The sequence below is a fragment of the Equus przewalskii genome, chromosome 1 (genome assembly GCF_037783145.1).
Source record: "Equus przewalskii isolate Varuska chromosome 1, EquPr2, whole genome shotgun sequence".
Lineage (NCBI taxonomy): Eukaryota > Metazoa > Chordata > Mammalia > Perissodactyla > Equidae > Equus > Equus przewalskii.
The window spans coordinates 144,252,327-144,277,466 of NC_091831.1; the positions used below are offsets into that span (position 1 = coordinate 144,252,327).

Here is a 25,140-nt window from a genome sequence, read left to right on the forward strand (position 1 = left end):
ATGGATGACACAACCAGAGGATCCCATGGTCGTGACCCACTCCCACACCTCCGCTTGAAGTAGATCCGCTGATTGGATGCACTGCTAGATGCAATTCCATACCTGTGGGTCAGACATTCCTTATGCCTCCAGACAGAAGTGCTGCCTGAAGCTCTGAGGGCAAGAAAACAGACAATATTCATTTACAGTTTGCCTCGGGGTTATGTTAACTCTTCCATCTCCTATGATAGTATAGTCTGAGATATCTGAACTCTTAGCTTCCAAGAGAAAAATCACACTAATCATTTCACACAGATGATGTCCAGCTGATTGGACAGGATGAGCAAGAGGGGGCTAGTATGCTACAGGCCTCGATGAGATGCTTGTACTTCAGGGGATGGGAAATAAACCCTATGAAGCGTCAGAAACAGGACGTTTCAATGATGTTTTTAGAAACCCAGTAGTCAGGGGTATTCTGGATATCCCCTTCTAAAATAAAAGACAAATTTCTGTATCTTACAATTCTGTCACAAAGAAGGAAGCACAGTGCTTTGTAGACCTTTGTGTTCTGGAGGCAACACATTCTACCCCAGGGATATTTCTCTGGCCCATATACTGTGTGACGCGGAGGCTGCCAACTTTGAGTGAGGCTGGAGCAGGAAAGGGTGTTGCAACAGCAAGCCACAGTGCAGGCAGCCCCGCCAGCTGACCCCCATCGTGTTGGAGGTGTCAGTGGTGAGAAAAGATGCAGTATGAGTAGATGCATCTGTGGATCCAGTGGGCCCAGTGTAAGCTGGACTTTCTCCAGGACCTCATTTTTCACATGGTCCTCATAGGCTCCCATTCCCACAAGAGGGCTATGATGCTTCTCTGGGTCTTTAGGCATCAGTGTCCACACAGACCCTTTGTCCAACAGTCCTAGAAATGTCTGATTACTTCCCCTTCCCCATGTACAGTCACCCAAGTAAATGGCCATAGCTTCCTTTGAGGAAGGACTGAGGGAATCGTCATGGTATGTACTTGCCATAAGGTTGCAGGGTCCTTCCTCCAGGCACCTCTTCAGTCCGTGGGCTCTAGATCTGAAAATTGACTCAATTCTGGGAACCAAGCAAGAGACATGACTTTTTATTGGAGTGACCGCCCTCAGCCTCTTGCTCCTCCAAGTTTTCTTTTTTGTTAATAGATAAGGGATCAGCAAACAATGGCCCGTGAACCAAATCCAACCAACCGCCTGTTTTCATGAATGAAGTTTTATTGAAACACAGCTACACTCATTTGTTTACGTATCATCTCTGGCTGCTTTTGTGCTACAACGGCTGAGTCAAGCAGCTGTGACAGAGAACATGTGACCTGCAAAGGCTAAAATACTTACTACCAAGCCCTTTACCTGAAAGCGTGCTGACCCCTGTTAGAGAGGCTAAGCTGCACCCTTGTCGACTGTCTGCTTATTTTGTCCCTAGGTGCAAAATTGATGCCATGCACCATTAACCATCCCCACAACCCCTGCTGGTAAAGCCCACTGACTGCCCTCCAACTTGGCCTTTCACTGAATAAGGTGATTATGGCCTCCCGGGTGTGGGCAGTTAAGTGCCACCTCCGGCTTCTATCATCCCTCAGATGCAAACAAGCTCGGTTTGTAACCTCCTCTGCTTCCATCACCCCTGGCCTGCAGGACTTCTCACTCATGTTGGTGCCCCTCTCACCAGCATGTTTTGATGGCTTGGTGAATGGTGTGTCCTGTGTGCCTTCTCATGAGACATATCCTCTGGTGGGTCTTTTGGCCTTACATAATGGAGCCCTTCCAGCATGCCCACTTCCCTCGGCCTCTTTGTTCCTTCCTGAACTGTCTGCCAGACTGAAGAAGAGGAGAAAGGAAGGTTGGGAGGAAGCATCCTAAACTGCCAAGCAGAGCTTCAGTAAAGCCAATGGAGAGTCTTTGAGCCACAGCTGACCATCAGAGAAGTCCCATGTCTCCCAGGAGCAAACATTGGCTAGGAGCAGCCTGTAGAAAGCGTGCCTTGGTGCAGATGCAGGTAGGTCTCAGAGCACAGCAGCTGCGGCCCTTGGTCAGCTGTGGTCCCTGCAGTTAGAGGTGTGTGAGGCATGTTCCCATGACCAGATAGGAGCCCAGAACGAAGATTTGGGTGGGTGTGACACAGCCTGCTTTAAATGCCAGTCTGCATCTTTAACAGGTCTGACTTGTAAGGTAGCACAAGCTGCTGCTCAGGATGACGCTTCTCTGGGGGAGAGGAGGCTGAGTCAGGAGAAGGCGGCTCCAGGGCAGACCGCCAAGGGGCAAGGTGACTCACATGTGCCTCACCGCCTCTCTCCTTGCCATTATTCTTCCAATCCAGACAGGAAAGAACACCTGCCCTCATTCAGAAGCAACCTCTTCCCTGCTCCTCCATTTTGAGAGGGTAAATTCACAGACCTCAGGATTTGTCTGAGGCCAGGCTGTGAGGGAAAGGCCAGAAGCATCTCAACTGAGGTGAGTGCATTTGACTGGATCCTGCCACTGCACCAAGCAGATGGATTGGTGCTATCGTTAAGTGAAAATAATAGCCCATAAGTCAACTCTTCTTGGGAGCCAGGGGACACAAGGTGTCTCAGAATGTTAGTGCTGGGAGAGTCTTAGGGGTCACCTCCTGTGTGCATATTTACCCCTGAGGGAAACTGAATTGCTCAGGGCCCTCCAGTGAGAAAACCTGGCTTCTAACCCTAGCCATGCTCTTCCCTCAAAACCATAAGGGTGCAAAAGAGATGGAGCTGAGTGGTAGGCTGGAGATTCAGAAATGTTGGCCCAGTAGGGCCACATCAAAGATAGCTTTCTCAAGGTGGTGGCATTGGCGGTGAAATGTCTCAAAATAGCCATGATGGGCATGTCTTGGCCGTTCTGGAGTTGCCCATTTCTCCTGGCAGCTTCGCCCTTCTTCTGTCTACTACAGCATCAGTATCATCTCAAGGGATAGCTCCTGAGCCACATCTGACCCAGTTCATCTCACTGTTGCTTCTTCCTATCGCAGAGGTGTGGAGCTTCAGGGTCAGTCTAGAATTAAAACAGCCTTGCAGGAGAATCAAAGAAGAGTTCTGTGCATTCTTACCACTAGGCTCTCCCTAAGGTGGAAATTCATGCCTCCTCCACATCTGTTCTTCCAATATTATCAGACCGGACTAAGAGAATTAGCAGATGAAATTGTGTATCCATATAATTCCCCATCATCACTATAGTTTTATCAAAAGATTTAAAGTAAACTCCAGAAATCTATTTCTATCTCTGTTTCTAGGATCTCCAGTAGGAGACAATTCCCCTGCAATGCAGTAGCTTTGGGGTTTTTCCAGAATCAAATCCCAGCTCCACCACTTACAGCTGTGTGATCCTGCGCAGTTACTCAGACTCAATGAATCTCAGCTGTCCTCATCTGCAAAATCTCCTCATCTGCAAAACGGTGATAACAATACTGTGGTATGGTGATAACCTCCAAAGGCTGTTGTTCCGAATTAACATGTGTCAAGCCCTTGGCATATATCAGACACTCAAGAGAGCTGGGGCTCTGAATTTAGGCTTGGGAGTAAGCTGGAAGTAGATCTTGGATTAGAAATTCAACCAAGATGAGAATAAGAAAGAAATTGGACAAAACAAGGGAAAAAAACCCAGCAAGCAATGAGAGCAGGCATGTGTCTGACAGCAGGACTGCACCTGAGTGCTGGTCACCGATATCTTCTTCCTTGAATTCCTGGATCAGTAGGCATCGAAATGCATACACTCCTAAGCAGCATCCTTATTAAATTAATGTATACTAAAACACTTTAAAAAATCTAATATGCTAGAGCAACCTAAAAGACAATGATGTCAGATGCTTATAGTTGCAATAAATAGAGATTTGTTAATGTTCTCTCATAAATGGAGAAAGCAGGGGACCAGAAGATGGTATTGTAAAATATCCATGGAAAACAGGAATTTTACCAGTAATCAAATCCCATAGGAACCCAAGAAAAGCTCAGCACTCAGGTCACACAGAACCTTGTACAGGAAAACTGCTCAGGATCCAAGGCATTTTGAGCGGTTTGATGATCTTGTCCCCTTTCAGAAGTAGTTCATGGATCCCTACGCCTCCCCAGTTAACACTCAGCTGCTCTCTGTCAGCTTCTGTGTGTCTTCTCATTGCTCCTTCTTCTCCTAAACGGCTGATGCTCTCTGAGGGAGGACTCTAACACATATTCCCAGACGGTAATTGGCTAAGCCAAGGAGAGTCTCTGAAGTCCCCATCCAGGCAGAGTTTTTCCTGCCAGGCTAATTTTTCACCAATTAGCCCACGGGTTGGCTGCCCTTGGGCCAGGTCCCCACCCCAGATCCTACCAGCTGAGGACCAATGTGGAGCGTCAGGGAAACACAAACAGGGAGCTCCTGGGGCCTTCGCCCACAACAAGGTCTTTGGCCTGGAATGCTTTTCCTACAAGAGGATTCTGAGCATGGTTGACGATGATATATTAATTGATTATCATTGGAGAAGGGAAAAAAAGAAAAAGAGAAAAAACCAAAAAACTCATGCCCAACATCAAACTAGGAGACTCAAAAAGTTAGGAAAATACAGTGTTAAATCCTATCAAATGTTTCACACAGATCAATTTCAAACACATCACTGTTTAAAGTTCAAAGCATACAGAAAATCTTGATTTACTTAAAAAACTATAATTAAAAATGCTTAGGCCAAACTGCTTCATGGAACCATTTGAGACAATAGACTTTGTAGAACGAGGTGAGCTACGAGGACCTACCACAAGATGGCAGCATTATCCCATCTGTGCTTTACCAAGCGGCAAGTCTAAGACGTGCTCGTCTGCTGAGCCTGCTCTAAAACTGCCCAGCTCTGCCCTGAAGCCATTCTTAAGAGTTCTGGGCAGGCCCTAGCTGATAGGGCAGGTGGAAATCTAAACAGCAGATGTGGCGTTGTTCCCCTACAGTCCAGTACACCCACCATCTCTGAACTCCTTTGATTCCCAAGATCTTGGGTCTGGCTATCATTATTTTTCAGTCTAATTGAATATGGAATTAGTCATAGAAGCAGCACCTTAGGTATCCAAAGATTACAGGCTCCTTGTCCATGTTTGATTTGCAGGAATTTAATCTTTTTATTGTAACATTCCTTATTTGGCATTTATGTAATGCAGTTTTTTATTATAGCTATTTTTAATGTCTGCATAATCTCACACTAGATTCAATTCAATCTCAACTCTGATGATTATTTCTATGTGGCAACTTGGCTAGACCACAGTATCTAGATAATTGGTCAAATACCAGTCTAGATGTTGCTGTGAAGGTATTTTTTAGATGAGACTAACATTTAAATCAGTGGACCTTAAGTAATGCAGATTACCACCCATAATGTGGTGGACCCCGATCAATCAGTTGAAGACTGACGTCACCTGAGGAAGAAGGCATCCTGCCTCTAGACTGCCTTTGGACTCAAGCTTCAACATCAGCTCTTCCCTATGTCTCCAGCCTGCCAGCCTGCCCTGCACATTTTGGAACTGCCAGCCCCTACAATCATGTAAGCCAATTCCTTAAACCCAGTATCTATACACACACACACACATCCTATTAGTACTGTTTCTCTGGAGAACCCTGATTAACACACCAACTACAGGCCAGGCTCTACTGCATGGAATAAAAAGGTGATTAGAAATTCCATCTTGAGAGCCACATGAACACATAACTAATGCTGTACATATGAAGGCAAATGTATTATGAGGTAGTATGGGAACAGAGAAAAAGAAATTCTTTGGAAAGTGGTCTGAAAAACCATAAAGTGACATTTGAGTTGCAAAGAATGAATAAGTGTCCAAAAGGCAGACATTATAGGATAAAGGATCCCAGGCAGAGGAAACCCTGTAAGCAAAAACAGACGTGCAAAAAGGGGCAAACTAAGTTCCTCCCACCCCACGTGGATATATGACTTCCAGATACTATGTATAACACTCAACGTTTCTTCAGCTCCTACTATTCTGTTAAGGGTTTTTATGCGTAAATCATGAAACCTTATAACCTTATGAAGCTAGAAACACTTATTATCCCAACTTCCCAATTTAGGAATCTGAGGTACACAGGGTTTCAGCAAGTCCAAGGCCCCAAATCAAGCAGGCATATAAACCACAGCAGTGTGACTTCAGAGTCCACAATCCTAACCACTATATTACTAAGACGTTACATACTTTAAAATGTAGAACTTCATGATCAAAGCAGAGGCCAGGAACCTTCAGGTCTATATACACATTTTTGTTTCTTAGTACTCCCTTGCACCAAGTGTTCAATATACTTTTTGACTGTCTTTTCCAAAGTTCTAATAAAAGTCCAGCCTAGAATAGGAGTAAGCAGCACCCATACATGCTCAGAGTGGCCTTCAGCCCCGTCCTCGTGCACATCTGAGCACTGCAGGCCTCCTGAAGCACATGAGGAGTGTATTTATGATCTAAACCAGAAGGAGCAGCTACAACCTTCTCTTCCGTTTACAATGAACTGACAGTAGGGGGCGACCTTTCACTACTTTTATCCTAAAATACGTGGATATTTTAATAATTTATCATCCTATAAGCCTCCCTTATTCAGGGTACACGAAGGATACATTGCCTTTCCCATCTACATCTGTGCTGGCCTTTCCTTTCCTCTTTCTCCATTACCACACCCATCCCACCCAAAATTTCACCTGCCTTCTCTTTGCCTCCCTTCCTTCACGTTGTGTTTCTTTGTGTGCTTTAAGAGCTTTTCAAACTAGTCATTGGAACTGTCTCCCTTAACTACTCCCTTTACTCTCTTAACGGCTTTGAAAATAAACCTAGTCTCAAATGCTAGCACCAAAATGCTAACCTGAAGACTACATGGCATCTGGCCTCACACATGCAAACAAAGTTAAAACAGTATGAACAAGCTAGCCACACAACAAACCTTAAATATCTGGTTAACATGAACAAACTCGTAATACAGGAACTATCTTCATCCAAAAGGAAAAGCTATAAAGTAAGTACCTAAGTAAATACATGCACAGTGAGGTTTGGAGGTTTTATGATTAAGAATCATGGCTTTGGAGGAAATTATATACATATGCAGCAGCAACAGTGCTAGGATCTGAAAAGGATTTCGTGAGTGGACCAGCCAGTTCCTCACACAATTTACAGAGAACATTAAGAGGAAAATGACAGGAGAGGAAAGCAAAGCAGTGGAATGTTTGAAATAATGTACCTAAAGGGAACTACACAGTGCTGGGCACACAACAGTGCTGGATAAATGACACTGGATAATTCAGAGACTTTTTTTTATTAAATGTGTAAAAAGTAATCCTCATTTCACAAGCTCAATATCAGACAAATGTATGAGGTGTATAATTGGCATATTTACAAACTGTATCCACCCAAACGCTCACTGCGGACACAATCCGTATTACATTCAGCATCTGCATATTTACATGACACCCAGTGCAATGGAAATACAAAATTAACGCCTATCATTTTAGTTCAGTACAGATATGATATAGTTTCAAAATAAAGGTAATTTTTTCAGCCAAAAAACAGAATCCTCCCAAGTACCAATTCATTATTTTGTGCAAAAATACAGCAGGACTAATTATAAGGGTTCCACTCAGGTTTAGTCAGTAAGATATGTTTCTATGCTCCTAAAATACAGCTACAGTTTTAGGTTTTAATTACTAGAGTAACAGTACTTCTCACTTACAATTGACCTAAAAAAGTAGATGCTAACATACATTCTTGACACTTTAAAACATCTTCAAAACCCAAATAATACAATTCTAAAAGTATCTATGTGCCTTCCCATTCATCTGATAAACGTGATTTTAATACAGGTCACCAAAGTTCAATTAATTAACCAGAATTCTATATCTATCCTGCCTGCTATCTATTTCAGTCTTAAATCCGACTTTATATCAAAAGCAGCAATTCAGAATTTATTTCATAAGATTAATCCCAAGAGTTACTGGGTAGCTTTGAAACTATTTCACTACTTACAAATATAACACTAGATAGTCTAGACTGGTGGTTCTTTGCATCAGAATTATCCATGGAGCTCTTTAAAATTTACATGAGTCTCCCCTACCAAACTAATGAGTAAGAATCTTCCAGAATGTCGGTATTTTTTTTAAAGTTCCCAGGTGATAATGATATGCAGTTTAGTGTGGGAACCTCTGACCTAGAAAAGCCAGACCAGTGCAGTGGTTCTCAACTTTTAAGGTACATCAGAATCACTTGGGGAAACTTTAAAAAAAAAAAAAAGGCAAAACAAACAAACATTTGCTTCGGTGGATTGAGAGTGGTGTCCAGGAGGCAGCATTTTAAATAATCATTGCAGTTGGTCCACAAACCACTCTGAGAAACAACGCACAGCCTTTGTTAGATTTTAAATGAGTACATTCAGCAATTTAGGTGACATTGTCCTGCAAGTTCTAATGAATCCTGCCCTAGGAGTTTCAGCTAGTGTTTGAGGAGAACACATAGCCTTTTTAAGTAAAATATATCTATATTCTTAAATATAAGGTCAAAGTCAAGTGAAGTGTGAGATCATAATTCATTCATAAAGAAGGCGAAGGCTTTCAAACAAACTAAACCTTTAAACAGACCAGTTCTTAGCACTCAACTTAAATCCAAGGCCCTCTCCATCATTAACTAGCCTGAGAGGTGATCAGAGGTAGTGATTCCAGCTTACCAAAAATGTAATGCAGATCATAACAGATACACATTCTAATCATACAGCCTTACAGGTTCTGTACAGTCTCTATGGAACAGAGATTGAAGACCAGTTGGGTGTTAAATAATACTAAAACAGTGAATAATATACACTCAATATTAAACAATGAAACTTCATAATATTTCCCTCACATAATAAGTTTCTACATATAATACTGGATGGAAAAATCTAGAAAACACTAAAGGTATCATGCTGCCTCTTTTGTGTAGAAATTATTTACTAATTTTTCACCATTCCTGTCATTATCTACAGAATGGGCAGTTGATATATACCATTCTACTTCAAGAATTTTTTAAAAGCACAAAAAAGTAACCACATTAAGGCCACACAGCCAATCAGAGGATAGACAGAACCAGCGATGAGACCTCCCATTTGGAAAGATGGGCTGCTCCTCTGATAAACCTGACAACTGTATCTCAGTGTGTGACAACTCAGTTACTAAGTATTACAAATATTTAAGCATTTGTGTGTGACAGTTCCACCACCACTGCCACACTTTAGGAACAGATATAATCTCCTTTGAACCCAGAAGTTTCGTAAGAACTAAACAGCAACAACAATGCTAAGAAGCAGACAGAGCACACAGTTAGCCGAATCTGGCATCTTGCCCACCTATCCCATGTCTAAGACGCTATTATTTCCTGTGTGCACACTTTCTAGCATGTTCTGCACAAGGGCTTACACCACCTCTTTTCCAGTGGCCTACGTGATTAACCAGTTGGCATTTCTTCTTAACCAAGTAATGAAAAGGCAATTGCCAAAATCCAGCAATGTACCACCAGAAAGGCAAGTCGTTTCATAAAATAAGAAACTGTAACTTTTAAATCCACACTTATTAAAAACCTAAAAAATTCACACTAATTTTTAACCACTTAGAGTCTAGACTATTAAAACAATCAAACCATTCTCCAGTTTATAAATGATTCAAAGCCAAAATAAGGAATCTTAAAATTAAGCAAAAGAGAAGTTGAAAAAGTTACATATAAATATCCAAACCAACACACATTATGTCTTCTACTTAGAAAACAAGCTTCTTTAAAGGCTGAAATGAAGATATGCAGACACAGGGCTTCTGGGAAAAGGATTTCAAAATGTGACACACTGGTATAAGGCACCACTTTAACTTCAGTCACCACTTAAGTCATCTTACATCCAAAGAACACAGGATAGGGGAAGGAACACACACACACGTCCGACTCCTCACGTCCGTTTAGCTGGTTTGGCAGTTAACTGCTTTTCTCTTTCAAATTCCTTCTCTCGTTGCTGTTCCCTTTCCAACTCTTCTTTTTGCCTCTTCTGCTGCAGCTTAAGTGCTCTTTTCTAAAAAATTTAAAAGCCAAGAGAACACTCAAGGGTTATAGGTTATAGCCTAATTTAAAAGTAATATTGCTTTGAATTGAGGTAAACAATACATATTAAATTTCATGTTTAACGTTTAAATTTGTTCTGGGTAATTTAAGGTCTACTTTGATACAAAAAAAAAAATGTTACTCCAAACTCCTATTAAATGAGAATTGCAGTGACATATTCAGAGAATATGAGCCTACTAGCCCAGCTACTAGGAGACAAGCCCAGAGTGGGGTTCAAGGCTCTATGTTTTAAAAGAAAACAATGTACCATGAATTAAGTATGTTACTGTATATGGATATATAAGTCAGAAAATGAATACTGAAGAAAGACAGTGAATCTCTACTTTTATAACAAATGTGAAAGAATTTTCAACTCACTTTTAACTTTGATGTCTTTTCATGAAGCATCAGCATCTCTTTTCTTATATTCACCAACTTGGCATGATAGTGTTTCGCTTCAGTGAACTTAACATGGAAAAGGAAATGAAAAGTCAAGTTAAAACAGACTGAAATATCAAAATGCATAAATAAGTCAATGCCTAAATTACAGTTCGTTCTTTTAAGTTGGTCAAATTTTTTAAAGCCTTAGTCCTTTCCACATTTTAATTCCAAAATTCAAATTTCATTTAAACCATTAGTCAGATTTTGAAAACACCTGATTCAGTTCAGACAGATAAAAAAGAGGTACTAAACATGAAATAGGTATTTATACTGTGTACACATGAAATTTTGCTTTAAAAACAGGCAATATATGAAATTCCAGGAAGACTATCCAATAACGCTACCGGTTTCACTTTAGAAAAGTCAAGCACTCTCCACTGGCTTCACGGGGAGAGAGCGAGCCGCGGAACGTGGGCCAGTTCGAGTGAAGCGTCTGCCCATCAGGGAAAATCAAGCCGTGCCCAGGTAGCCCTGAGAGGGCTGTGGACAAGTTGCATCATGTCCTTGGGCTTCTGAAGTCAGACCAAGCAGAAGAACCTCTGTGAGGACATTTTTCTTCCCAAGGAGTGATAAGTATAGACTTTCCATCTCAGCCAGAGAGGGTACAGAAGGAAAAAAGCACCTCACTCTGAGGCAAGGTAACAGAAAGAGAAGACCAGCTAACAAAAATGAGAGAAGTGTCAGTGGAGATTAGCCACCTTCACGTAGCCACAAGTCACGTCACAGTCTGATGAGCTCTAGAGCTTACAGACCCTCTTTCTCTCTCTGGGCCTTCCAGTTTTCAGTTCCTAAATGAGAATCAAACCCACTCTTGGGCTGAGAGAAGAAAAACGAGTTAGACTTAGTTTCTGCCCCTTCAGACTGAAGCAACAGTATTACATCTGCTTCGTTCATTCATTTATCATTCATTCATTCAACAATTACTGGTTCTGCTGCACCATGAACTCAGTGGGGAAGACAAAAGTAGGTCAGTTGAGCCCAGCCCACTTCCTTCACAAGAAGTCAGGACTACTGAGTAGAAGACTTTGTATTTACTACCACAGGCCCCTGCCTAATGCTAGAGAAGACGGACTTTGTTTTTGATTGTTATAAACAGAAAACATTAATAAGCCACATTTGTCCAAAGAAAAGTCCATTTTTTGAGGTGTGTATGAAAGTCCGCAAAATCATGCAAACCAAGCTATTTCTAATATTTGAGGTAAAAAGTAAGGCAGTCACAAGTTTCTTATTCTTGTTAATTCCGTCTCTTAAAATAAAGAGTATCAGTTCCTCTTATCAAAAAGCTAGAGCTTCTGAGGAAATTCAACAATTGTCATTTACTGTCAGAATGTGGCTTTGGAATAGATATAAAGGGTCCGAAAAGGACCCTCAAAGGGTCTGTTTCAGCACTGATTTGTTATGGCATTATGAAAATGCCATACAATTAAATAAAATGCTAATTTTAAAAACCATGTAATTGCTAGAGATGCACTTTCCTTACTTTTACTTCTCTAAGTCTTTAATTATGAGATCTATTTCAGACTTCCATACATAAGTTTAATTTCCTATCAAAAGTTCAACATTTGAAAGATAACAATTGAAGACAATGGAAGTTCTAGTAAAATAAATCCAGGTTTCTTGTTAAAAGATAAATTCTAAACTTTAAAAATTAGAAGATCCTAAACATACATAAATACATAGTTGGGAGAATAAATCTTATTTCTCACATAAGATGTCATTAAGCTAGGTCAACTAAATCATACTTACCAAAGCATTAATATCCAACATGGAATGACATTCTTTAAATTTTGAAATTTCTTGTTCCAGTGTGTCTAATAAGACAACTTGGTTCTGTCTGAAACAAAAGCACACAGCCAAAATAAACTTTACATACTGTAAGTTCTGGTCCATTAAAAGGAGTTACATTCATCTTGGTTAATATTAAAGGTGGAAATAAGGTTGGAAATTTATTGACTCTTCAAGGCTTATTTGGTTTAGCATAACTTTTTTCAAAATAATATTCCAAGCCACATTCTGATAACTAAATGTGCCTTTTAGTTTTGCCTCAATTTCAGACTCTAATAACTAAAATCATCAAATCATTTTAACTTATTTTTATAATGTTATTTCTAGCAACTCTCTGCATTATCCCAAAAAAGTTTTTTATACTATCTTGCCCAAGAAACTTGATGTTTTATATATATCAAAATTGCAACATTACCATAAAGGAAATGAGGAGCAATGACTTTTCAGATTAGAGCTGGAAAAAATGCAGTATCAAGCGATAAAGAAGAAACAAGATGAGGGGCTGGCCCCCATGGCGCAGCGGTTAAGTGCACACGTTCCGCTTCGGCGGCCTGGGGTTCACTGGTTCGGATCCCGGGTGCAGACATGGCACCGCTTGGCAAGCCATGCTGTGGTAGGCGTCCCACATATGAAGTAGACGAAGATGGGCACGGATGTTAGCTCAGGGCCAGTCTTCCTCAGCAAAAAGAGGAGGACTGGCAGCAGATGTTAGCTCAGGGCTAATCTTCCTCAAAAAAAAAAAAGAAAGAAAGAAACAAGATGGAAAAAGCATAGGACTAGGAATCACAAGATCCCCTGCCAATAACTAGTTGTGTGATCTTGGAAATTTAGTTTCTTTCTCTGGGCCTAAATTTCTTCATTTATAAAAGTGAGAAGGTCAGACTAGATAACTTTTAAGGTTCCACATTAAAATTCTGACTCAAAACCTGTTGAGGAAGAGAAGCCAACTTCCCTAATATTCCTCTCAGATCAACCAATGGATCACAGGAAAAAGTGACCCTGAGGGGTCACCTAATTGAAGATTTTAAAGAAAACTACAGACAAACAAAAATATGATGTGATTTCCTTGCAAAACTATGTTAAACAGAACAGAGCTGAAAAAAAGAAACAGCAATGAAGAGCCTGAAGGGCAGTTACAACATCACCACCCCGTAAGGAGTTTGTCATATCCCACACGTCACATTCAGCTCTGACTAGAGATCACAGAAGGTGAAATACAGAATGGATGAGAGGAGAACCCAGGCAGACAACGATGTGAGATAAGCAGGACAGCAAAAACAGGCTGTTACAACCGGAAAACAATAGACAAAAGTCAACAAAACCAAAAGCTGTTCTTCAGAAGATCAATAAAATTGATAAATGTCTAGGCAGACTAACAAAGAAAAAAAGAGAGAAGACACAAATTACTAATATAATTAATGGAAGAGAAGTGATCACTACTGATCCCACGAACATTAAAAGGATAATAAAGGAATACTTTCAACAACTCTATGTCCACAAATTTGACAACTTAGATGGAAATTACTAATTCCTTGAAAGACACCAAAAACCAAAACTCACACAAGGAGAAACAGATACTCTAAATAGGCCTATATTTATTAGAAAAATTGAATCAATAAGTAATAGCCTTCCAGAAAGTACTAGGACAAGATGGCTTCACTGGTGATTTCTACTAGACACTTAAGGAAGCAATTATACCAATTCTCCATGATCTCGTCCAGAAAACAGAGCAAAGGGAGCACTTCCTAACTCATTCTATGAGGCCAGCATTACCATAAAACCAAACTAGATAAAGACAGTACAAGAAGGGAAAACTATACACCAATATTTTTCATGAACAAAGACACAAAAATCCTCACCAAAATATCAACAAATCAAATCCAACAATGTATAAAAAGAATTATACACCATGACTAAGTGGGATTTACTCCAACTATGCAAAGCTGCTTCAACATTCAAAAACCAATCAACATAATCCACCACATCAACTGGCTAAAGAAAATCTGCACCATCATATCAGTTGATGCAAAAAAAGCATTTGACAAAGTCTAACACCCATTCGTGATTAAAAACACTTTCAATAAACCAAGAAGAGAGAGGAACTTCCTCAACTTGATAAAGAACATCCAAAAAACCCTACGGCTAACATTACACTTGTGGTGAGATACTAGATGCTTTCTCCCTAAGATCAGGAGCAAGGAAAGGATGTCCACTCTCACTACTCCTATTCACCAGCATACTAGAAGTCATAGCTAATGCAATAAGCCAAGAAAAGGAAATAAAAGGTATACAGATTGGGAAGGAAGAAATAAAACTGTCTTTGTTCACAGATGACATGATTGCCTATGTGGAAAATCCCAAAGAATCAACAAAAAACCTCCAGGAACTAATATGTGAGTATAGCAAGGTTTCAGGATACAAGGTTAATATACAAAAGTCCGTTGCTTTCCTATATACTAGCAGTGAACAATTACAATTTGAAATTAAAAATCAATACCATTTACAATAGCTCCCCTCAAATGAAACACTTTGGTATAAATCTCACAAAATATCTACAGGGTCTATATGCAAAAACTATAAAACTCGAATGAAAGAACTCAAAGAAGATCTAAACAATGGAGAGATAGTCCAAGCATATGGAATAAAAGACTCAATATTGTTAAGATATCAATTCTTTCCAACTTGATCTATAGATTCAATGCAATCCCAAGCGAAACCCCAGCAAGTTATTTCATAGATATCAACAAACTGATTCTAAAACTCACATGGAAAGGCAAGGACCTAGAACACGGAACACATACTGAAGAAGAACAAAGTTAGAACACTCACACTGCCCAATTTCAATAAAACTACAGAAATCAAGACAGGCTGGTATTGGCAAAAGAACAGACACATTGATCAATGGAACAGTATAGAAAGCTCTTAACTAAACCCACACAAATATAGTCAACAGCTCTTTGACAGAAGCAAAGGCAAGGCAATAGAGAAAGGATAGTCTTTTCAACAAATGGGTGAGGGAGCAGTTGGACACTCATATGCAAAGAAATTAATCGAGATGCAGACCTTATACCTTTCATAAGAATTGACTTAAAATGGGTCACAGATCTAAATGTAAAATGTAAAACTCTAAAACTTCTAGAAGAAAACACAAGAGAAAATCTAGGTGACTTTCACTTGGTGATGAATTTTTAGATGCAAGACCAAAAGCATGATTCATGAAAAAAAAATTGGTAAGTCAGAGTTGGAAAGTGAAAAACTTCTGCTCCGCAAAAGACACTGTTAAGAGAATGAAAAGACAAGCCACACACTTGGAGAAAATATTTGTAAAACACATAAAGGACTCGTATCAAAAACATACAAAGAACTCTTTTCTCTTTTTTTTTTTTTTTTTCTGCCGAGGAAGATTTGTCCTGAGCTAACATCTGTTGCCACTCTTCCTCTTTTTGCTTCAGGCAGATTCACTCTAAGCTTACATCTATGCCAATCTTCCTTTATTTTGTATGTGGGTCACCAGCACAACATGGCCACTGACGAGTGATATAGGTCCACATCCAGGAATCAAACCCTGGCCGCCAAAGCAGAGCATGGTGAACCTAACTACTAGGCCACCGGGCCAGCCCATACAAAGAACTCTTAAAACTCAACAATAACATGATAAACAATCCAATTTAAAAATGGGCAAAAGATCTGAAAAGACACCTGTTATATAATCATGAATTTGTCTGATCTTTGTCCCAGGTTTCTGGCATGGCAATTCTAAAACCCTTTGAATTTTCCAAATGATAGGAATTTATTATTCATGAACCTAAGTTTATGTTACTGAGGTGACTTATGGTGGGCCCCCCAGAGCTTCAGGATGAGGACTGGACAAGTCAGAAAGATTAATTGTGTGGTTAGAGGGTTGGGGCTTTGAGCCATGTGGTATCAGCCCATTCTCCAAGGAAGGGAGGGTGACTGGAGACTGAGTTCAATTATTTGGCCAATGATTCGATCAATTACACCTATGCAATGCAGCCCCAATAAAAACTCTGGACACCCATGCTCAGTGGAGCTTCCTGGTTGGTGAACACACTGATGTGCTGGGAGGGTGACGTGCCCTAATTTCACCAGGAGAGGCCACAGAAGCTCTGTGTTTGGGATGCTCCCAGACCTCGCTCTGTCTCTTCATTTAGATGGTCCTGACCTGTATCCTTCATAATAAAACTACAATTGTAAGTACAGTGCTTTCATGATCCATAAGTCTAGACACTATAGAAGAAGGTTCCAGAGAATATTTAGCTATAATGTAGTGGGGCAGAAATGATTGAACTTCCTTTGCCTTGAAGTTTTGTACAATCTAAGGTAAATATGCTGGGAGTGATTATGAGGCCTTGATGCAGTATCTGAGGAGTGATCTTCTGAGGAAAAGTTATTTCCTTGGAAGGTCCAAGCCTGAATTATCTCAAAGGAGGCAACTTACAACTGCACCTCCCCAGCTACTTTCAGGGACCTAGATCCTAGAACCTCTTTTTTCTTTCTTTCCAATGCTCTTAAAATGACAAATACATACAAAAGAATGTTCATAGCCTTTCTTATATATAAAACTAAATTTCTTTCTTGGCCTCCCTTATCCATTGTTAGCTATAAAGTAAACTTAATTTGTATCTACTACTATCTGCTCCTTCACCTCTGTAGGCCTCTTTCTATAATGGTAAAGTGGCTTAATGAAGATTAAACTGTTTGATGACAGAGCCAGGACTAGAACCCAGGTGCCTCTCTCAGCCCAGCAGTCTTTCCCCTACATCTTCATCTGCAGTGAAATTGCTGGAGAGATGGATGAAAGAAGCAGCTACTAGAAAACACGTCTCTATTTCCTTTCTCTGAAATTTGCTTATATTTCCTTAATACTCAAGAGGTATAGTAAGTGCTTATCCATCATATTCAATTGTTAATTCTGCCACTACCTGTGTAATCTTTTTCAAGTTACTTAACCTCACTGACTTCAGTTTCCTCAACTGTCAATGGGAATAATGTTAGATACTTCATAAAGGGGGTGTCAGGATTAATTGAGATATGGTATATAAAGTGCTGGGCACGTAGTACATAGAGACAGTAGCTGATTTTATCATCATCATCATTATCATCATCATCATGATTGGCTGGCTGCCTAGGAAGATAAATGAGGTTATTCAAAACACTAAATTTTAGCCAATGTCTTCATCAACTAAACTCTGCAAGTAAACATCGATTCCCAGCTTCTTCTAAGTAAAGTGTGATCCAGATATGTTTTGCTTGCAGAGTTTCTCACCTTCCTTCAGTCTATCTTACCTTATCCAAACTCCCCCACAAAATCTTTATGACTTTTTTGCCCTAAGCATTGACTAGCATCAAAATACAAGGCATACCACACTCTAGGGATAAAAAAATCTCACTTGGAACTAGAAGAAAACTGAGAATGTTGCCAACTTTCTAACTAAAGTAATGTCCCACATGTGCTAGAACATAGTACCACTTTGATACTCATTCATCACTTTCAAATCCAAGGATTACAACATTACTTACTAATATTTATTAAATGGACACAGTTGATTATTCCTCTCCTTTTGCCCTCATAAAGGCTTGTGAGATAAATTTTCAAAGGGTAGGTCTTAGGGCAGCAACACTTCACAGCCAGTTGAAAGCTGACCACCACAAAAAGAAATGACACGCCAGCCTGGGCAATCCAGAGAGGTCCTGACGCAGGAGGAAGCAGAAGTTAAGTCTGCTATTTCTGGGTGGGAGCTGATAAAGTCAGAGTGTATATTTTTGCATACTGGTCCCACTCTGTGGGTTCTGTTCTTCCTTATCCTATTCCTCTCTTAGCATATCCTCCAACTCTTTATTTAGCTAGTAGAGTTAGCTACCAGGAATGAAATGGGTCATCTCAAAAAAAGATACTTAAGGATTTCTGGAAACTCATGTGAACGGACAACTGAAAAAAGTGTGACTTTTACAGAGGCAATCTTTCAATTGTACTCAGAAACAGTTTTATACCCATCCTGCAACACTCCGACACACAATACTTTCATAAAATAATGGTAAAACACCAAACTAATCAGAGTCTAGATAAGATTTAGGGGTACTTCTCAGAAGAGATCATACACTCTAGGAATATTCATTTCGTATTTTTTTACATTTGTACCCGTCCACTTCCATTTGCTATCACTAAAGATACAGAAATACTTGATTGTATTAAAGGTTACAAAATATACCTTAACACAGAATACACTCATACAGTAAATTACGACTACGCCCGAGGGGAAAGGAGCGCTTCTGTGGTTTCTGTTAGCTCACGTGAGTTCCTGGAGGGCCTGTTTGGATCTCTGCAGATCGGGCAGGTAGTGAGAAAGCAATCCTTCAGCCAGTTGCTCCACAGCTTTGTCGTCTACCATCAGGTCCTCTACTAACCCTTCGTCTGGAGAAGTGTCACTTAAACCTGTTCCCAAGCAAAAATCGAATTTAGGAAACTTTTACACTGACACAGAGAGTGGGAGGGAGGGAGGGAGAGGAGGCTGGCAGTGGGTTCAGAGCACACACACACGATACTACAGCGTCCTGCTTTTCTGTTTTTTTAACATTTACCTTCTGAGCTGCCTCTAAAAAGTGGGTTATAAGCACTCAAAAATTGTTTTTAAGCTACTAGTATAAGGTAAAGTTCAAGTTAAAAGAATACTAACACAAGCAAAATTCTGTATATTTGCTATTTTTCAAGTAAAGGATTTAGTTTTCAATGGATTATTAAAGGAGTCTGAGTTCTAAAAATGGGAAACAGTCACTAAATTAAAGTAAGAAATTCTCACTTTCAGAAGCTTACAGAAATTATATTTTAAAAAATGCAATGCCTAAAAATACTTTTTTTCAATTCTATGCAAGTAAAAACATGGGTCAATATTTATTTTGCCTATTGCTTGATATATTATTTACATGTAACGGGGGGGGGGTTGTTTTATCATTTGTTAGAGAGAAGAGGAGAGATTTTCTAAGAATTTCTCTTCTCTTGAGATTCAGCACCTTAACTTCTCATAGAAAATAGTGTATGACTGTCTAGTGTCATCGATCTAGACGTGATGCCAGGTACTATGCCTCATACTCTTCCTTTGAATAATAACAGTGTAAGCCCTGTGCCAGGCATTCAAAAATGTCTAAAAGGAATACCCATCAATCACTACTCCTTCCAAGAAAAGTACAAAACAATTTCTAAACCAGGTTCTATTAAGGGTTTGTGAGATTTTAGAATCACTAGTTTAGAGTGAGAGAAAAAAAAAAAGTGAGATGGTCGCATTACCAAAATTGAACTCTAAAAGCATTTTTAAACTATTAAACTCTGAACATCTCTCTTCAATCATAATGTGTTAATAACTGGTGACATCAAATTAGAAAATTATATAGAATACATTTATCATGACACATTGCTTTTAGACCATTTCCAAGCATAGTTTTTACCACAGATTTAAATTTTGGCAAGATTGAGAAAAACAATATGCTGCCATGTTCAAAATAAGCTTTCAGAGATCAGAATAAAATAGTGTGATTTTTATTTTGATCCTGAGAAACATGAACAAACTTAGGAATTCTCAAAGTTGCAAGGCAATATTCAAACAAGTAAGAGCTAACTAGAAACTGAAGCACTCCATAAGTGAAATAAAAATATAATGGGAAAAGTGGCTCATTAATGAATACTGCCATTGCTGTACCATCAGATGGGATGTGAATAAATTATACACGAGAATTAACACCATGGCTTAAGGCTTGATTACAATAACAGTGCAAACAGCAGCAACTTTAAGAAAATACAGAAAACATAAGTATTACAGATAAAGAGAAACACCCAAATAAGGATATTTCAACTTTAAGATATAATAACTAATATACTTCCTTTACAATATATATACATTTAACTCTTAGGACATCCCTCCCCCTAACTTGCCCCTGCCCCAATCTTCTGGTGAATTATTGGAAGAGTCTAAGTTACTCAAGTTTCTGTATACATTTAGTTACTAAGTTCAAGGTACTTCATTATGAGAGATCAAAGAAAAAAGGGTCTTGACCATATTCATACGGCAAATCTATATTATGTACTAGGTTCTGAGGTTACAACAATAAACTAGGCAAATCCCCTTCCCTGAAAGAGCTCAATCCAAAGGAATCTTAGAACGTGAGAAGGGCCATTAGAGAGACAGAGACTGTCAGGGGAATTCAGAGGAGAGAAAGATCACTCTCATCAGGGAAGTCTGGGAACAATTCCTAAAGGAAGTGTGGGCATTTGAGGCTGAAGAAGTTTGAAAACTGGATGGAATTTTCATTTCAAGTGTTACTCATAGTAAAAATTTAAAACACAAGAAAAGGGGGCATAAACTGAAAAGTAAAAATATTCCTTTTCACTCCTTACTCCAGACAGAGTCACTCTGGAGTTTCTTAGATAGCCTTCAAGAAACTGTCTTTGCATATGCACACATAGAGTATTTTTATCACAAAAGAACTATTACTCATATTGTTCTAAACTTTTAAATATATATCTTAGGTATTTTTTCCATATCAATATATACAGATCTACTACATTCTTTTTAACAAAATAGAATTCTACCATATTTGTTTAATCAGTTCCCTATTGTTTGGGACTAAATGTTTGTGTTCCCCCAAAATTTACATTTAAGCCCTAACCTCCAACGTAATGGTAATAGGAGGTGGGGCCTTTGGGAAGTAATTAGGTTTAGATGAGGTCATGAGAGTGAGGCCCCCATGACGGGACTGGTGTCCTTAAAAGAAGAGGAAGAGAGACCAGAGCTCTCTCCCCCCACCACGTGAGGACACAGTGAGAAGGCAGCCGTGCGCAAGATAGCAAGAGGGTCCTCACCAGAAAACTAATCTGCCAACACCTATATTGTGGATGTCCCAGCCTTCGGAATTTCCAAGAATAAATGGCTGCTGGTTAAGCCACCCAGCCTACTACGGCATGTTGTCATAGCAGCCCAAGAAGACTCAGACACCTATGAATGGGTACTGAGGTTATTTTCACTTTTTGCTATTTCAAACAATGTGTCAGTCTTTCTGTACAAGAAATTCTTAGATTGACAGGACAAAGGGTTTATGAATTGTTAAAGTACACATTGCAGAACTGCCTTCCTAAGAAACGGCACCAATTTATACTCCTACCAACAATCTAAGAAGAGGACTACTATTTCCACATGGGTACGAATTCTAAAGAGGAAAAGGGAGTCAATATGGGTGAAGAAAGCAGTACAAGGGAAGGAGGGAATATGGGATTGCTCTGGAAAGAAAAGGTAGTTTGGGATGTCTGGAGTATGTGGCATATAGCGTAGTGAGCTATAAGATCACGTGGCCAGCCTATAAGAACACTTGAGCGCCAAGCTAATGGGCTGGACGTATGTTTAGTGAGTAGTAAGGAGCCACTTAAGGCTTCCAAGCAAGGAAATGACACAACTGGAGCTTTATCTTGGGGCACCGATGGGCAGGAGAGGGACAGACAGACTGGAGGTGGACTAGTATTACAATTGTTGTGCTAAGGGTGAAAATACAAAGAGGAGGTGGCAGCTGGATAGTAGAACCCCCTAGACCTAAGAGAGGCTGGAGGCAAGTGAGAGGAAAAAGTCAACAGTAATGTCAAAGTATCAAGTGAGAGTGACTTGGCACCATTAATAGGATCAGACATCTGCTTTTATTTATGTACATGCTGTATGTAAGGTTAGTGCAAAACAACCACGTCAAAGTATGCAAGCAGATGGAGAAGCAGGCAAGAGTTAGGAAAGGGACCCCAGCTTCACATACATATAGGGAAGTCATATTTATAAAAGCAACTTATTAAGGAGTGAAGAGAGGGGGAGATCACTGAGGACAAGCAAGACCAAGAAAGGGATGAGAGCACTATTTTGGGATAATCCCTATATTTCTGAAACAGGAGGTAAAACAAAAGGCACATCCAAAGTCCTGCGGCCTTTCTCATCTAGGGTTCCCTATCCGTAACACAGAAACTGCTTTGAGCAACTATTTTCTCAATTCTCCCAAAGATGGTACATAAATAGTACCATTCTGGATGCAAAGCAAGTCAACTCATTACATTCAATGCATGCCTTAGAGCATTAGGACTTAAACCTCTCCTGGAACTCCAGATGAGAAAGACTGCTGGAGGAACAGGGACACAGTAATGTCAACCAGCAAGACAGGGCATTCCATGATTGAACGGTCAATAATACTGGATACATCAATTCTCTGAATTTCAAACCGATCATCCTTCTGACAAATTCATCCTCAATCACTTACGCCTAACAAAGAACCGATGTGCTGGAGTCAGCGCACAAACTCAGAACGACTTCACCACCAATCGCCTCCCACTGCACCCCATACACCGCTTCCCCTCCAGGCCTCCCGCCCCGCCCACTCCGCCGGGCAGGGGGCTCGGCGCGCTTCCCCACTTCTGCACGCGGGCCAGAGCCTCGGGGCCGCAGCTGCCAAAAACTGCTTACTCCCGCGGGGCGGCCCGGGAGACCCAGCCACTCGGTCCCGGCCGCCCGCCCCGCCCCGCAGCACGTACCCAGCGTAGGCTCCGCGGCCCCCAGACAGTCCGGCGGCGCTGTCAGGACCCCGTCCGGGGGGGACGGCCCAGGGACGCTCATGTCCCTTCCGCTGGTAACAGGCAAGGGGCAGCTGTGTAGACTGTCAGATGCAGGAAGGAGGAACCGAACACATCCAGCGCCCGGCCGGACAGAAGCGACGGTCGCACCGGAAGTGACGAAGCCGGAAGCTGGCAGCCTCGGGGCACGTGACCGCCTCCTCCACCACCACCACCACCACCACCCCCCCCTTAATCCCCCAACACCATCCCACGCTGGGCGCTCCCGTGACTGGGCGCTGACGTCGTAGTTGGATGGAGGAGGTGGTGTCAGTAGACTCAGCGATGCTGGCTTCCAGTCCCTGCTGCCCTGTTGTAGGGGGCGGGGGACAAGAGGGCGGTGGGCGGAAGGGCCTGCTCCGGGTGGGTCTGGAAGACGGCCAGAGCTTTGTGTTGATGGTGGATGAGCTTTCAATTTGTTCACTGAGGCCATGCTCAGCTTTTCAATTCTGTGTCCGTGTTAAAGCAACACCTTAGAACGAGGACTGCGTGCTTTGCCTGCGAGTTGGACTATTAAAAAAATTCCGTGTTTAGCTCTGTGTGAGCTTCGGCCTTGCTAATGATTGGGAGATTTTCCACCATTCTGGTTTCCTCTTGTTGATTGTTAAGTGGATGATTTGAGGCCCGAGTGGCAGCATCTACTGAATGAATTCAGCCAAATTACTGGAAATTGTACTTGCTCAGATCCTGTAGGATGATATCATGAATTTTGATGGAAAACAAATTGGCAGAGGCAACCTCACACCAACAAAACAATCAGCTCTGCCCTCCTACCTTAAACTCTTTACCTTGCCTGTAGTTGTGACCTTCTAATGTTGCTCCTCAAAATTGCCTGTCCAATTTTCTATGCTGCAGTCAAAGCTGTCTTCAAAAAAATGAGAATTTATGTCAAGCCTCAGAAATTTGCACCTTACCAGTGCATTCACACTCCTTCCTCTTTTGGCCTCCTTTCTTCTCAAGTTTAGCTCCTCCTTACTACTTGTGGTAGGCAGAATAATGGCTGCCCAAAGATATCCAGTCTTAATCCCCATAATTTATGAATATAAATTTCATGACAAAGAGGAATTAAGGTTTCTAGTCACCTGATCTTAAAATAGATTATCCTGGATTATTGAGTGGGCCCAATGTAGTCACCAGGGCCTTCAAAACTGGAAAAGGGGAGGCAAGAGAGTTGAGTGAGGAGGGAGATGGGACTATGAAGAATGATTAGAGAGATGTAACACTGCTGGCTTTGAAAAGAGAGGAAGGGGGCCACCAACCAGGATTGTGGTGACCTCTAGAAACTGGAAAAGCCAAGGAAACAGATTCACCCCTGGAGCCCCTGGAATGGAACTCAGCCCTCCAGCTCCTAAATTTCATCCCAGTGACACCTTTGTTGGACTTTTGACCTACAGAGCTGTAGGAAACTAAATTTGTATGGCTTTAAGTTTATGGTAATTTGTTAACCTTGGCAACAGAAAGTAATACACTACCTTCAAACATCCTTTGTCCCATCTGAGCATACTCCTAAAACTAAGCCCTTTCACATCTGTCATGCTCTTGCTCATGCTTCAGCCTGGAATATTCTATTCTTTTCAAAGTCCTACTCATCTTTCAAGGCTCGTCCTAAATAATACCTTTACTTTAAAATCATTCACGATGTTACCTCCCCTTTCATTCAGAAGTTACAGTAATAACCTTTTCTCATCTACAAAGCATCCTCCTGCTATTTAGCACTTAATCTATTCTTGTATTAGTCAGTTATTTCCCTTGACTTCCTATATTAGATTGCAAACTCCAAACAGAAACTCTTATTCACAGGGAACCATAATAGGTTCTTAATAAATATTTGGTGAATGAATGAAGTATTAATTCCAGACCCAAATCCCAAATATCTATAATCTCCAAACTCTGCATCACACAAGATGGCACTTGGTAAACTGCCTGGTAACCTTAGCTGATTCTTAGTATTATCTCCCAACTAGTTACTGAGGCCCTTCAGAAAAGACCCATGTTCTATGGGTTGTCTGTAACCTCTTTATCTCTTAGCACAGAATTAAGCATAATACGTGGATTTTTAAATGTTGGTTTTTTTAATTTAATGGATGAAATTAAACTAACACTCTGCCTATTTTTATCATCTTTTCCTTCTATTTGTCTTTAAGGGAAAATTCACATTAGAAATTTTGATGAGTGTTCCTTTTCAGCAT

General features: G+C 40.6%; 1 protein-coding gene across 1 annotated transcript; it reads right to left on the minus strand.

Moving 5' to 3' along the window:
- Positions 1 to 7,272: 7,272 nt before the first annotated feature.
- BLOC1S6 (biogenesis of lysosomal organelles complex 1 subunit 6) lies at positions 7,273 to 23,164 on the minus strand. Its single transcript, XM_008524837.2, has 5 exons — positions 22,874 to 23,164; positions 18,619 to 18,760; positions 12,268 to 12,355; positions 10,459 to 10,545; positions 7,273 to 10,051 (listed from the first exon to the last, which is right to left on the minus strand). The coding sequence occupies exons 1-5, from the start codon at positions 22,953 to 22,955 to the stop codon at positions 9,932 to 9,934; spliced, it is 519 nt and encodes a 172-aa protein (XP_008523059.1). The 5' UTR covers positions 22,956 to 23,164; the 3' UTR covers positions 7,273 to 9,931.
- Positions 23,165 to 25,140: the final 1,976 nt, after the last annotated feature.

What these genes read in the sequence shown, in the direction of transcription:
- BLOC1S6 (XM_008524837.2), bottom strand. Translation starts at nt 22,955, where the DNA reads ATGAGCGTCCCTGGGCCGTCCCCCCCGGACGGGGTCCTGACAGCGCCG. An exon ending in GGCCGCGGAGCCTACGCTGG is followed by an intron (nt 18,761 to 22,873) that starts GTACGTGCTGCG and finishes GCTTGGGAACAG; the next exon opens with GTTTAAGTGACACTTCTCCA. An exon ending in CAGGCCCTCCAGGAACTCAC is followed by an intron (nt 12,356 to 18,618) that starts GTGAGCTAACAG and finishes CTTTTGTTTCAG; the next exon opens with ACAGAACCAAGTTGTCTTAT.